This window comes from Cyprinus carpio, chromosome B20 (genome assembly GCF_018340385.1).
Source record: "Cyprinus carpio isolate SPL01 chromosome B20, ASM1834038v1, whole genome shotgun sequence".
Lineage (NCBI taxonomy): Eukaryota > Metazoa > Chordata > Actinopteri > Cypriniformes > Cyprinidae > Cyprinus > Cyprinus carpio.
Genome location: NC_056616.1, coordinates 14,076,900 through 14,092,697, shown reverse-complemented (window position 1 = coordinate 14,092,697; position 15,798 = coordinate 14,076,900). Strand labels below are relative to the sequence as shown.

General features: G+C 38.1%; 1 protein-coding gene across 2 annotated transcripts in view; it reads right to left on the bottom strand.

The window, feature by feature from the left end:
* Positions 1–15,798, bottom strand: part of sh3rf1 (SH3 domain containing ring finger 1) — a 53,627-nt gene extending 37,829 nt beyond the window's left edge. Inside the window, exons 1-2 of one of the 2 annotated variants that reach the window (XM_042746143.1) lie at positions 15,479–15,798; positions 12,864–13,423 (exon numbers count right to left, since the gene is read on the bottom strand). In XM_042746143.1, coding sequence (XP_042602077.1) covers positions 12,864–13,289 — 426 coding nt within the window. In that variant the 5' untranslated portion in view covers positions 13,290–13,423; positions 15,479–15,798. Of the gene's footprint in view, positions 1–12,863; positions 13,424–14,610; positions 14,821–15,478 lie in introns of those variants that run through there. The other variant, XM_042746144.1, reaches the window with a different exon arrangement.

Here is a 15,798-nt window from a genome sequence, read left to right as displayed (position 1 = left end):
TGATAAAGTGAATCAGAGTCGCGAGACCACACACAGTGATGTGTAGATTTGTGTGTTGTTCAGTCCAGGTGGGCAGATTTACTATAAAACAGCAGCACCAAAAGAAAACATTACAAACATACAAACACAGCTGTCAGGAGAGCTCAGGTGTCTTACAAACCTGCCACCCATCACACACACACACACACACACACACACATACACACACAGAGTGGCGTGATGATATATAGATTGGTTAGCGCTTATTGATTGGTGAATAATGACCAGATGTGACTCAGCTGGGAAAGATGCAGATGCCAGCAATGAACGCAAGAAAGCATGTGTGTGTGCAGGGAGCAGATGTTAATATCACCAAATAAAATATTCAAGTCTAGTCTCAGCCTCATATAACAAACCTACAGATTAAGATTCCAAGTTTATGCAACTCTTCAGAGTATGGGCATTAATAAGACCTCCCGAAACATCTTTCCTGATGGTAATACTTAAATATATAAACATATATACAGTAGAGATCAAATTTAGAGAACAATTTCCTAAATTTCGAGGTCAATGATTTGACATTTGAAGTTATCCTAACATGAGTAAAAGTGCGTATTTTTAAAGCATATTTCATGAGTTAAATATATTCTGATGCTAATTTCCTTCATTATCTGAAAAACATTATTTAACCGGCAGCCTAACTTTCCAGTTTTCACTGACTTTGCAAGACAGTGAGCCAATCTCAATGTGACAGAAACCCTCCGACAACAGGTTGTCACGATGAAGGCCACTAGGAGCCAAAGCAAGTGAAATTAGTCATTCCAAATCTGTGATTTCTAGAATATTGCATCTTTACAATGTCACTAACTTATTCAAGTCCCCTAAAAAGGCTGGTTGTCCATGAAAGACAAATGCAGGAGAGGACAGGATAATGCGGAAAATCTAAATGGGCAATCGGTTGGAAGCTGGAATTGCTCGTCAGTTCAGCTATGGACAGGGCAAGGATCTATCTCGGCAAACAGTGTCTCGACATTTAAGAGAAGTTGGACTGAAAGCCCACAATGCACTGTCCAAACCTCTCATCAGCAGAAAGAATCAAAAAGCTAGCCTAACCTACACTGACAAGCATGATGTGTGGACAGTGGAGAACTGGTCCAAAGTTCACTTTAGTGATCAGAGCAAGTTTAATTTATTTAGGTCTGCTGTGAAACATTATGTATTAATTGTCAAACTGGGGAAAGACTGAACCCAAAGTGTGTAAAGAAGTCAGTGAAAGGTGGAGAAGGAAGTGTCATGGTTTGGCGGATGAGTCGGGCCTCTTAAAGCGCTTTCTCACTGCGTAGTTCTAGGAACTTAGTTCGTGGGTTTCGTGATAACAGAGATGGAATGTAAACGCACAATTAACGTCACTGAAAGAGCAAGAAAATCTGACAAAATCTCCTGTGACAATTTGTAGTTTTATCATAGAGATTGAGAAAAGAACATAACGCTGGCTGCAGACAACAGGTAAATGGCTTATCACTGTCTTCCATGTTTGTGGAGTAAATATTTTTACACAGCTTTATAAAAATGCCAGTAGCTAGTGTTTCATAAGCGTTTGGCCAATCAGTGTACACGTACGTCACTGTTTTAGACCTTACTCTGAAGTAGGATCCAATTTAGTTGTCCCAAAATATCTTCCTAGTTCCTGTGGTGCGAACATGCCCAAAAGCAGGAACTTCCGCCAATACTTCTAGAAACAATGAAAATGTTTCTCCTGTGCCAAAGTGCCTTTATACTGCTACATGGCAGCGTGAATGCAAATGTTTATCTGAAACTCCTGCGGCAGTATGCGGTTCCTTCCCTGCATTCATCGACCAATCAGCAAGCAATTTTCATGCAAGTCATTGTCCCCATCACACAGCAAAATAAGTAAAGCCGTTACTTGAAGCTGAAAACACTGAAATAATGAAATGGCCAGGCCAGAGTTCTGATCTAAACTCGATTAAGAATCTCTGGAAAATCTTTGGTGACAAAGTTATGGGCAAAGCAAGGGCCTGTACACTTCCTACTCATTTTTGACTGCTGTAACATTCAGAAATGTTCGTTGTAATCTTTTCTTCATGCTACAAGCATTGCTGTTCTCTAATTTTGATCTCTGGGTTTTCCACAAAATTAAGGGTTTTTGTTGAAGTGCTTTGTTTTGTTGTTTTTTTCTATAAAACACTTATAAAAAAAAAAAAAAAAAAAAAAAGCTATGTTCTACTAACATGATATAGCCACAACTAAAGTTCCTTCCAATTTTAAACAATGATTACATAAATTTCTGAAAAAAATCAAGTGTTCATAAACTCTAATTTTGATCTCCACTGATCGCCACACTCCACTCTGACAACTATAACATTTAAAAAATAATTTTTAATTCTGTAAGAATAGGACATGAGGTAAAAACGTTGTTTTTCTGTCTAAGCGGGTGATTCTTGGCCAGAATAAGTTTGTGAGAATAATATCAGTCAAACAAACTTTAATATACTACACAAGTAATAATACTGAGAAAACAAACACCATTTAAAGCAAACCAGACAAAAACTTTAATTAGTCCAGTTTCAGATAAAATGACATGAGTAATACCTGACACACAGAGTACTTCAAACAGACAGAGACAGAGACTCTCACATACACACACACACACACACACCCTTCCTCAAGGGCCCACCGGCGTTCTCCACTAAACAGCAAGACAGTCTCCATGGTTACGCTTCTAACACCTGATTAGGTCTTTTGATCCCTACCCTGAAATTATGTAACCTCAGGGCAGAGAACTGGACAGTCACGCCCAAAAGAGCCACAGCATACACAAACACATCTAAACAGAACAAATCCAAAACACCTGCCTGCGCCGGCATGCTAACAGACATCTGATGGCACAAATACATCCAAACACACTCAAAACAACAAAAATGTGCAAAATTAGTGGGCCAAACTGTGAAATACTATTCACAGCAGCCTCGTTTATTGTTAATACACACGCAAATATAAACCATCTGGAGGCCTGTGGGAAACATTACGCTGATGAGAACGACTTCCTGCTATCGGCTAGGAGAGAAATGATGGAGGGAATTAAAAAAAGTCGAAAAAGATTAAAAGGCAGAGAACAAGAAAATGGAAGCGAGGGAGTAATGGGTAATAAAAGGAAGGGAGAGAGGGGGAAATGAGCTGATATGCTTGCAGAGACCACAGCGGGACGGAAAAGAGGACACAAGACTGAGAAAAAGAGAGAGAGAGGGATCTGTGTGCACTGAGATCTGTAACTACAGGCTTGACTACAGGGCCTTAATGAAGGGGTTACATGACACAGGAACAGGTCAGCCAGAGGTTGCCGCAGCAACCATGATATCATCAAAAAAGGCCAGTGTGAGTCAACGCGGGCCGCTCGGCCACAGGGCAGCTGAGGGGCGGGTCAATGGAATGTCACTTTTATACGTGCCAGGACGCAATAAACAGCATTCCTCGTTCCTTGTGTAAAAAACTCCAAGTACCGCCAAAGAGTCACAGAGAGGCGAACACAAGCAAACAGACTGCTGAGAGGAGGCAGGGAGAGAGGAAAAGCTTTACACATCAAAAGGGTGGCCTACAGAGTTTAGATTTTAGGGCTTTTGGGAATTTTCCATCAAGGAGCTCGATCACACAAAACGCTGTCACTGATGGACAAACACTCGGGTTTGAAGTTAAATGTTCCCAAGCGGTGCATGTGGGTGTGCAACCGGGTGAAACGTTAAGGGTTTCTCTTGTAATCTTTAGGGGAAGTGGGGCAAGGAGAGAGAACATAAACTTTGTTCAAAGCGAAAAGTCCTGCACTCAGACAGACATTTTGTGCTGTTGTGATATATAGCTGTTTTTTATTTTTAAGATTTTGCACCTGATCAAATACATAATTACATGCTATTTAAAGGGTTAATTCACCCAAAAATTCAAATTCTGTAAATAATTACTCACCCTCATGTCGTTCCACACCTGTAAGTCCTTCATTCATCTTTGGAACACAAATTACGATTTTTTTGATGTAATCTGAGAGTTTTCTGACCCTGCATAGACAGCAACCAAACAGACATGTTCAAGGCCCAGAAACGTAGTAAGGACATTGATAAAATAGTCCATATGACATCAGTGATTCAACATTAATTTTATGAAGCGACAAGAATAATAACAAAAATAGCAACTTTATTCAACAATTTCTTCTTTCCGTCTCCACCACGTGTTCACCAGAGTACCACAACGCAAGCGTGTGATGCTGCTGTCGCAAGAGCCGGCGTTCTGACATAGAGTGTCCATCTGTCTTAGTTCATTATCTGTATATGAAGTCACAGCTTCAGAAAAATTAAGGTTGAACCGCTGTCACATGGACTATTTTAACAATGTCCTTACTACCTTTCTGGGCCTTGATCGTGGTAGTTACATTGCTGTCTATAGATGGTCAAAAAGCTCTCGTATTTCATCAAAAATATCTTAATTTGTGTTACGAAGATGAACAAAGGGCTTACGGGTTTGGAATGACATGAGGGTGAGTAAGTAATGACAGAATTTTCATTTTTGGGTGAACTATCCCTTTAAAGTCATAAATAACTCTGAAAACAAAGCTGGAAAACAATCAAAGAACTCTTTCATATATTCAATGCTATGAATATCACAAGTGCTGGCAAATCAAGCATCTATTATTGTTACTCTTCTGAAGTGGTCATTGTAGCAGTCTGGGAACACAATTTTTGTTGTAATAAAACAGTGCTTCTCGACTTCCATAGGTTCATGGGTGTTAGGCCAGCCAATCAGATCCGAGCTTGCTATTTTGAGAACAATATTTATGTTCAAAGAGAATCAGATGCACCATGAATAGCCTGTAGACTGCACAATTACACAAGATTACAATTTAAAAAGCATAATTTACCAAAGAGAAGTCTAATGTTTCTTCACTGGAAGATCAAAAACGTATTGCTTAAAATATGAGGTAAAAAAAAAAAACATGAATGATCAATTGTTTACAATTAGATCAATAATACACATTTAGAAAACAGTGTGATTTATCTCATGTCAACTAAGGTTTCTGTAAATAGCTAATCATTTAATTAAGTGGTCATCAGATGCAAAATTCAATTTTACATGTTGTTTGAACTGAAATGTGTGTTGGCAGTGTGTGTACACAACACAACCACACTGTAATGATAAAAATCCACCAAGTGGTTTTTTAAAATCCTAATAAATAATAACTCCTTTCTCATATCAGGCCATTCAGATTATAGGCAGTGTGACATCACACAGGCAAGCCCCCCCTCATGACTGTAGACAGACACTGAAATTTTAGCACACACCCTGAGTGAGCTGTAAACAGTCCGCCATTGTTTCGATACCAGAGCAGGGGTAGACAAGAATGTCTCCTAAGAGATAGAGGTGTTTTGTTGTTGGATGTAATAATGAACAGTCATCATTTACTCCTGACATCTGAGCTGCTGAAGACACACTGGATTACACAATTTTGAGGGAAACAGCTGATAATTGTGCTCTATGTACACATGCCATCTTATAGAAGAGAGCCTAAGCCTCGACCCACAAGGCAATTAAACCAAGCACCTGCTCATCAATTAAACGTAAGGCCTTCTGCCTCTCATAACGAGATATTAGATTTAAAATGTGCGCTCTGGGCTAACAACACAGCTGCTAACGCTCTTTCAATGCCAGATATGGAGATTCATTACATCATGCTCACATTCAAAGATGTTTTAGAATCTGATTAAATATTAATACATTTCTGAATATATGTGTGTGTGTGTGTGTGTGTGTGTGTGAGTAAGATCAAAGAGAAGTTTTGAATTATATTACCGCTCTCTGCCTCCTGCTCTGATGCTGACCCCAGTCACGTGACCTCTCACATCTAGCCTACGACCCGTGAGCTGTTTCTCTTTGTTTCATCTCTGACAACCCAGCTGACCTGCTGGCCACAGAAAGCCAAGTCACGTCGTCTCAGAACAGGAGGAGAAAGTGATGAGGTTAAACCATCATGTTGGTTCCCTAAGTCTTACAGAGAGGATCAAGACACCAGTGTTTCCTACCAAGGTGTGTTTTTGCTGAATGTACACTAAATTAGAGGTCAGTAAGATTATTTTAGAAAATAATTAATTCTTTGATACAGCTAGGACACATTAAATTAATCAAAAGTGACAGTAAAGATATGTATAATAATGTTACAAAAAATATCTTTAATATAAATTCCATTCTTTCTATTCATCAAATAAACCTGGAAAAAAGAATGATTGGAATTAGAATGATTTATGAAGAACCACGTGACACTGAAAACTGAAGTAACGCTGCTGAAAGCTCACAGGAATAAATTACATTTTAAAATACATTAATATTAATATTAATTATATTTCACAATACTACTGCTTTTACAAAAGAATGCAGCATTGGTGAGCATTGGAGATTTAACAACATAACATTTTTGTATAACATATCCATTTACGCATTTTCAGTAAAAAAAAAAAAAAATTGTTTAGAAATGTTAATTATTTATTACAAAGAAATATCTTTCCAACCAGTCCGTTTTTACAACCCGTAACTATACAAAGCCAGCTTTTGTTTTTGTTTGAGTCAGATACGACTGAAAGATTTTAATAACAGAATCAGACATTAACTGAGTAACCTGACTGCTTCAATTCAATTCTTCAATTCTGACTGATTCAGTGAGTTCATTCAGTGATTGATTCAACTGACTGATGAGCAATTTATTAAAAGAATCAGTTCATAATTAACTCGTCTACACTAGTTGCACTATGTGTTTCTGATACATTATTTTAAATTAAATTAAGACTGCAAATTCACAATTTACAAGACATACAATTTCGTTGGCTTTAGATTCAGCAGCAGCAGAGTGATTCAGGAAACACTCTGAGACACAGATCCCATTCATTCAATCTAATAACCAGTTCAATGAGCATTCTGCCTCCTACACAAACTGAACACAAGCCTCGTCTCAAAGTCTGTTCACAAAAAGGTGAACCCCGGGCGGCATTCAGGCAAGTCATTCACAAACACACATATAGATATGCATCACACGCACAAAAAAACTGCTTGTGATTAGTCAGCAGGCGTCCCGCTGAGTTGTTTCAGTGAAGTGGCTTTTTTCACCATAAACAGCTGAGATTCAGCCCATCACCGTACGTGTCCACTGATGCAGACGGAACAGAGATGAGCAGGTCCCTTCAATTTATTACATCTATGGGAGCTGAGAGACAGACACGCACAGGTGATTGTGGGATTGACAACAGATCGGAGCTAGCAGTAAGAGTGTAGAGAAGTTGAGAAATGTTTGACTTTATGCAAATGTGAAGCAAGAAAAGCAGACAGCTTATCGCTATGAGGTGATGGCACTGGTATCTATAATAATCTGCCGACAGTGGCAGTTTCGATATTTTCATATTCAGATTTCAAAAACTGTTTATATACACCACCAAAGGTTTGGGGTCAGTAAGTTTTTTTTTTTGCTTGTTTGTTTTTTAAAAGACATTAGTACTTCAGCATGGATGCATTTAGCTGATAAAGTGACAGTAAAAACACTTCTATTTTAATTTTTTTAGCTTTCTATTCATCAGAGAATCTTGAAAAAATATATTTATCACTGTTTCCACAAAAACATTAAGTAGCACAACCTTTTTCAACATAAAAGTAAGAAATATTTCTTGGGTGCCAAATCAGCATTTTTAGAATGATTTCTTAAAGCATCATGTGACACTGACAACAAGTAATGATGCTGAAAATTCAGCTTTGGCATCACAGAAATAAATTACACTTTAAAATATATTCAAATAGTAAAAGAAATTTTTTAAATTGTAATAGTGTTAAACAATATTACCTTTCTACTGTAGTTTGGATCAAATAAATGTAGCCATGGTGAACATAAGAGACTTAATATCTTACCGACCCAAAGTCCTATTTTAGTGTTCTTCCTTCTCTCTCACCTATTCAGCCTCTTTATTTCAATCTAAAAGACAGCTGTAGGGGTTTGTGCACCCCCTGCAGACACACAGTGTATGGTGTTTGCCCCTTCACTGCCCTGAGCCTGTCAGATCAGAGGTGGCCGCTAACAATAAGCTGTTATGCATCTGTCTGCTCGACCGCACCTCCTGCTATTCTTCAGCACCGATTGAAATCAGAGGGAGAAAGACAGAGTCAGAAAGAGAGAGGTGAGAGGGAGCTGCACCCTTTGCCCACTGGGACTCATGGGTATCACTGTGTCCTTTGATCTCTGGCTTTTCAGCAGCTCATGGAGTCCACCTGCATGTTCCTGCGCCCCACCTCGTTCCCCCTTAAAACACTTGAACACCTAGGATGGGGTCCAGAGATGGCATGGTTTCAGCTTTTTCAGCTCACACAAATGCATTCAGTGTTGTGTTTGAGACACTTTGGGTTATTTGGTCACTGATTTGGACAAGTTCAATCCAATTTTTAAAACAACAAATTCATAAAAATCATTCATTCAGAAACTGGACTACACTGGTCACATTCTATGTTTTCAAAAGTAGTTTGTTTGTAAATCAAAATAAAGTGGACAGGTTGTATGTTTCTAATTCACAACAAAGAAATTGGCTCAAAAGAGTCATTTGTTCATGAACCAGAAAAAAAAAACTAGTGGTTGTGTTTTTTTTTTTTGAGTCAAGAAAAGAAGAATCTGATTAATAGTAGTTTTTTTTTTATTAATAATAAATTGGTTGGATTGTATGTTTCTGATACAGTTATAGAACCAGCCCATAAGACTAATTTATTTGTGAATGGACAACATTGGTTGCACAGAATGTTTCTGACTCACTAAAAAGAATTGGCTAATATGAGTCATTTGTTGTTGAATCTGACAACACTTGCATATTTCTTACTCACTAAAAATAACATGCTGATAAAATTAATTTGTTCATGAATCTGACTACACTTGCATACTCCATGTTTATGATTCACTAAAAAGAACCGGATCGTAAGAGTCATTTGTTTGTGAACCAAACTATACTGGTCACTTTCTGATTCACTAAAAAGAACCGGATCGTAAGAGTCATTTGTTGTGACTAAACCAGTCAACCAACCGGATTGTATACTTTGTCACCAGACACCAGACTTAACCGGTCACTTTCTGATTCACTAAAAAAAGAACCGGATCGTAAGAGTCATTTGTCTGTGAACCAGACTAAACCAGTCACTTTCTGATTCACTAAAAAGAACCGGATTGTTGTTTTTGTTTGTTACTTAACCGGTCACTTTCTGATTCACTAAAAAGAACCGGATCGTAAGAGTCATTTGTTTGTGAACCAGACTTAACCGGTCACTTTCTGATTCACTAAAAAGAACCGGATCGTAAGAGTCATTTGTTTGTGAACCAGACTACACTGGTCATTCAGAACATTTCTGATTCACTAAAATAACAGGCTCATTAAATTCTTTTTTTCAGAATTAGACTACTATTGTTACCCTGTATGTGTCCGATTCACTAAAAAGAACATCTCAGGTAAAATATGATTCCTTTTGCCATATACTTCCTGTACTTAACTAGTACGCAGATGTTCAAATAGCTACAAAACGCAACATCTGACAACCCAGATCTCAGGGGTCTGGATGTCTGGATGTGTGTATCCCTGAACTAGGTAGGAATTCTTCTTCTTAGCACTAGTTTTCTTCCATGCGTGAGTGCGTGTTTTGTGCGTCTCCAAAGCACAGCATATCATGTGTCAGGCTTAACAAAACCCCTCTGAAGACCTAAATAACAGACCTGCCACTCACACAACGCTCTGTTATCATGAAGTCTCAGATGCATTCCTGGTCCTTACACCACCCCTGAATCACAGGCTCTGTTTAAAGCTACAACCGCTGCAAAAGCCCTTTCCACCGGCAGCAAGGCTGTTTACACCACCTCAGATACACCCTTAAATAGGCTGGCGTGTGAAAACACAGCGGGCACAAAGAGAGAGAAGATAAGAAGCAATCACTGCCAAGTTTGCTCATGCAAGAGTTGACTTTTTTGAATAGCAGAGTTTTAGAGCTCACAGTGCTGATCAACCTTATATTACCTCACTTTACTGGATTTAGCCGGCTCTGGCAAACAGCCTAATGACTGTCCTTAAAGCGTGATATGCACACTGATGGGCTAATTAGAAAAGACTGAGTGGGGAGAGTTCATCAGATTTGAAGTCTTGCTCTAAGGGTACTTTGGGATAGGGAGGTGTTATTGTAGTGATGCCACATGCCAACTAAAGGAAGAACAAGTGTAATCACTTAGAGGATTAAGTCATTCCAAACAAAGGCAAATTTAAAGGTTTTGGTTTAAAGCAGACTGAAATTAAGCAGTGATGTTATCATCCAATTTATTTATTTTTACACTTTTTAAAAAAAGTACAGAATTTTTCAAAAAAAAAATTATTTTGATCAACAAACATGAAAATAATTATTGGTTTATAGGTATCAGCCAGAACTTGAATATCTTTCCATCTCTAAAGCTACATTTCAGCAACAGTAAAATTGATCAATATAGTACACTACCATTTAAAAGTTTTGGGTTGGTAAGAATTTATAATGTTTATGAAATGTGTCTCTTATGCTTACCAAGGCGTTTATTTGATCAAAAATACAGTAAAAACTGATTAAAAAAAATTACAATAAAAAAAAAAACATTTCTTTTGTAATATATTTGAAAATGCAACTTCAATACTCCAGTCATAAATGATGCAACAGAAATAATTTTTTATATGCTGATTTGCTGCTGGAGAAACATTTCTTATTTTTATCAATGCTGAAAACAATTGTGCTTCATATTTTAGTGGAAACTATGACGCTTTTTACAGGATATGGTGATTAATAGACAGTTCAGAATAATTTATTTAAAATAGAAATGTTTTGTAACTAACATATTTATTATCACTTTTGAATACATAATGAATAAAATTCACAAGGAAAAACAGCATTACAAGGAAAAAAAAAGAAGTAAAACTTAGTCATCTTAGGGTAAAACCCCCAGTGAGCTTCTTTTGAAGACGGTTAAATAAGATTATCTTTTAAACTCAAGTTAGATGAATAGAAAGAAAGACGACTAGCTTATTAGGCCACTGCAGGTGTCATTTCACAGCACTGATGTTTATGAACAACAAAAGAAGGATATTAAAAGATTATAGACCGGAGATGTCTGACTTAGAGCATCGCCTCCCATCATGCTTTGGGTGGAGGCCTCTTTCTGTCCCACAAGTCTGTGTGGGAGAGATGACAGAGGGCTTGATTGTACGGACACCTGTGTTTTGTTACCGTGCAAAACCGAAAGGTGGAACACAACAAAACACACAATCACAAAACTGCTGCTATGACAACTATCCCGATCCGCCGGGACACTTTGTTTGAAAGTTATACTGGCAGAAACGTGTGTGTCTCAGACACAAACACCCACAAACACAATGGTGTCCGCTTGCAACGTTTTTGCTTTTTTCTCCCCTCTCACAAAGAAAAAGAAATAAAGACATCCAAATACACAACCACACCAAACAACAAAAAAATGCTGGATGAGTTAATGCAGCTTGTTCTCAGCAGGGAAGGAGGCTTACCTCAGCTTTTTGAGTTGCTTTGGAAGCAGTACAATGGCCTGAGCTAATAAGATTCTCTTTATTACCGTCTGCTAGGGCTACGATTCATCGAAATATACTATAATTGCAATATGGCTTAATGTGATTATATACAACTGCAAAATTTGTAATTTAATTAAATAACTATATGCGCTCCGTTTTTCAGAGTGAAGCGCGGGACTGTGTTCAATTACACAAGAGCAACTTATGACCCGTCGAGTTTGTGTCGCTTTTAACATGCATTTGGAATGCAACATACATCATCCACATAAACACCAAAAATACCAAACCGAGAGTCTCCGACTGTTTTTTGGCAAAATAAAAGCTTGATAGCTTTGAAAATTTAAGATATTTAAGCCATTAATATCATTCATGTAATTTTACAGTTGTACTGTAAAATAATTTTCTTTTTCTAAGTAGTCTTTTATTTTAAAGTGAAATATTAAACAGTAATAAATAAAAAAAAAATATATTTTTAGTAATAATACGACTAATAATAACAATAATAGTTGTTATTATTTTTTTATTTTTAACAAATTTTGAATCACAATCTCAATCAAAAAATGCAATTATATTTTTACCTCAAACATGCAGATATAGGCTACAAACTGCAAACAACATTTTTCTGCCACATTAAGTATATTTACATGTGCAGTTAAAATTATGCTACAGCTTTTTGCATAGTCATGCTACAGTGGCATGAGCAAAACGTGAGATCATTCATAGTCCAATAGATGCATATACATGCTAGACGAAGCCACCCAACAATCACAGCCAGCATCAATGTCTGCGAGTCAGATATATTAAAAAAACGGACTGGTACAATTCCAGTTGGACTAAAGTGTTTACATGACACATAAAAAAATGTAAATTATTATACATTAAATATGTGTTCCAACATTATAGAAAGTGTTTTTTTTTTTGTTAACTCCAAGAAACGTTCCTCCATGTTTTCATTTTCCTGAATGTGAATTAGACTCTAAACAAACTCTTTATTTAAAGTTCATTAACCAAAATAATGATACAGATGACAGAGCGAACGAGAAAAAACATCTCATATTCCCTAAACACCTAATTAATTCAGAAATTATTCTTCCTTTCATATCATGCCATGGCTTTGGAGCAAGTCTCCAAGGCCTGACTATGACCAGACGAGAGAGGGCCAGACAAGTCCTCCACCGATATAACCGTCAGGCTAACAGAAACCCATCACTAAGTTTCTACATGTAAAAACAGATGTTAATTGTATCTTCTCTGATGTATTGGACTCACCCTAACTGGAGTGCTTTTGGCCTGGACCCTCTGAGACTGTGCCCCCGTGGGACCTGGATCCCTCTGGCCTCCTCCAGCACCCTGTGCTCTGACCCCTGTCACTGCAGATCCATTAGTACACGTGCCGTGCATGCTTCCCGTCCTCCTTGGCCTCTGCTTGATACCGTCCAGTAGCCGTACCAGGAGGATGTTGCTAGGCAACTCATCCACGCCACTCTCCACTAGCGTGCGGCATTCCGGGCAGCGCAGCTCTCCACGCGACCCCACAATTCCAAGCAGGCAGCGCCGGCAAAACGTGTGTTGGCACGGCAACACCTTCGCCGTAGCGTCCAGCCGCTCCAAGCACACCGGACACTCCAACAGGTCCAGGAGGGCAGACTCGTCCATCTTCACACTCGCACAATCTTTCTCAGCGTAGTCGTTCATTCAGTCAGTTTTGCCTCGCCGAAGAGAGAAGCACATGGTGCGGGTGTGTGGATATAAGGCTCTTTGGAGGGAAAGTCCAATGCTGATGTCACGTCACTCCCATGCCGCAGTCATGATCATGTCTCTAGCATTCACTGCAGAGAATCAAAGAAAAAGAGAACATATGACACTTCTGTCTTATAGAGCATTATACATGTGACATTTTTGGTGTTTTCAACAGCAGGCACATGAGCACACAATGTAATGAGTATGTTCAAGGAAAGTTTCCAAAGAAAACGGACTCTTAAAATCCAGGATGTTCAAAAACAACCAAATTGGTTTTTAATTCACAGTAAACTTGGCACAAATAGCAAAAACGCTACGAACTGCAGCAGACAATATCCTCCAAACATATTACTAGTGATGGGAATCATAAGGAATTTAATGACTCTGGTTCCTCTCAATGATTTGGTCCTTAATGGTTTTTTTTATACTTTTGAGGAAGAAATATTTGAAAAACAGTCATTTAATTCTTATTGCATTTACTTTTTGCAATACTACTACTGTAAATAGTATGTATAAAAATAGCACAAAAACGGGTTAACCAATGCAATTATATATATATATATATATATATATATATATATATATATATATATATATATATATATACACACCACGGATTGGTACAAAACTCATATAAAATGTATTTTTAACCACATGTTATCAAATATACACAAAACACAATGAGATTAAATCAGTAACCGTTTTCTGACTCATTAAATTGGACCTCACTTGCCTCGTTGTGTGTTTTTGATTCACTAAAAAGAACCGATTCATAAGAGTCATTCATTAGGAATCAAACAACACTGATCAGGGTGTATCATGCTTGATAATTTCCAATTCGCGTAGTATACAATATTTAGCCATTTTGTAATGTTATTGCGTCTAAGTTAGTGTGTTCACACGGTAAATTTCTAGATTAAATTTGCACTTCAAATGCCCGGATGATGCATTTAATTAACCCAAATATAAAGTGTGGAATGTTGGACACTTCATGAACTCAAGAGTCGCAGTTTATCATACGCTTTATAACCTTATAAAGTGCACTGACTAGATGGGAGACTACATACAGTATACAGTAGGTCATTTAGTACACAACTTTATTATTTTATTACGGTTTTCCGTCCGCCTTTGCAAAAAAATGCACGTTCGAGAGGGAACTAAACGGTGTGAAAACCACTGGAGTCCGATTGCTGTTCTCTAGCTCCAGCCATATATAATACAGTCATCAATGGACTTGGCAACAGGAATAACTCTGAAACAACTAAAGAGAGTTTACCATCACGTTTGGACAGTTGGCGGGAGGAGACTTCGTGTCTAAACTGCAAATATGCGGCCATATATCGTGTCCCTCCTCGATCCTCATCCACTGCTCTACCGGTTACCCCGATTCAACCAAAAGACGAGGATATATAAAGGCAAGCAGAACACTGAATAGAGGATAAATAAAAACTAACTGCGAAATCAGACATTTTTATGCAGTTAACAAATACAATTAAAGGGTATGTTCCCCCATAACACAAAAGATGATATTAGAGGAAATGACAGCCTCAGTCACTATTCGCTTATATTGCAAAGGGGGAAAATGCAATGATAGTGAATGGTGACTGAGGCTGTCAGTCCCTAACATCTCTATTTGTTAAAGTCACATAGGTATATAACAACATAAGGGTGAGCAAAAGGTGGAAAATATACAGTTTTGGTTGAACCATCGCTTTATACATTTAATGCAAAACCCTCAACCTCGCCCTCACTGTCGTTAAAGTCCTGAATACAACCAACAACCTTGTATTTAATTACTGCAAAGCCAACATTAGCCACATTGTTTCCGAATAGCGGTGCAAATATATCGACCTTCCGCTGCTGTATGTGAGTCTGTTTAAATAACTCTCGAAACTAACTAAACCATTACCAGACGTGTTTTGGAAACTAACCACGGAACAATGGGGAAAATAAGCGAATAAAGTGTTGTACGTGATGTGTCACAGTAAACAGTGAACGACAGACACTGAAATCTACACGTCTGTCTGAAACTCGTGCTCACGTTGTTTGTAAGTATCCATGTAGTTTCACAAACTTTGATTCGATGTTTAAATTTAATCTAATATCTTATTACAGGGATATTTGTGAGAGCACAAAAACGCTACCTCAAATAAGGGCCCCTTCTCACTCCTCCTCTTCTTCCAGAACAGTTTCTTTCCCGAGTTCCTCAAACTAGGGAATTCGCCCTGGAAAAGGGATCCTGAAATCTTGATCGCCCAGTTGGACACAAGTTTATCTATTCAGATCCGTATATCTCGGCAAGGAACAGGTCATCGCTCTTGAGTCGTTAAGTTGAAACAGCAAAAAAAAATCCGAGTCCGCGAGATTCAGGTTGGTTAAATTTAGAAAAACAGGAGAAGCGAGTTCCTGCGTCCGAGCGCCATGACGAGCCCATTGGATACTGTGGGACACTGCAGCGGACGTG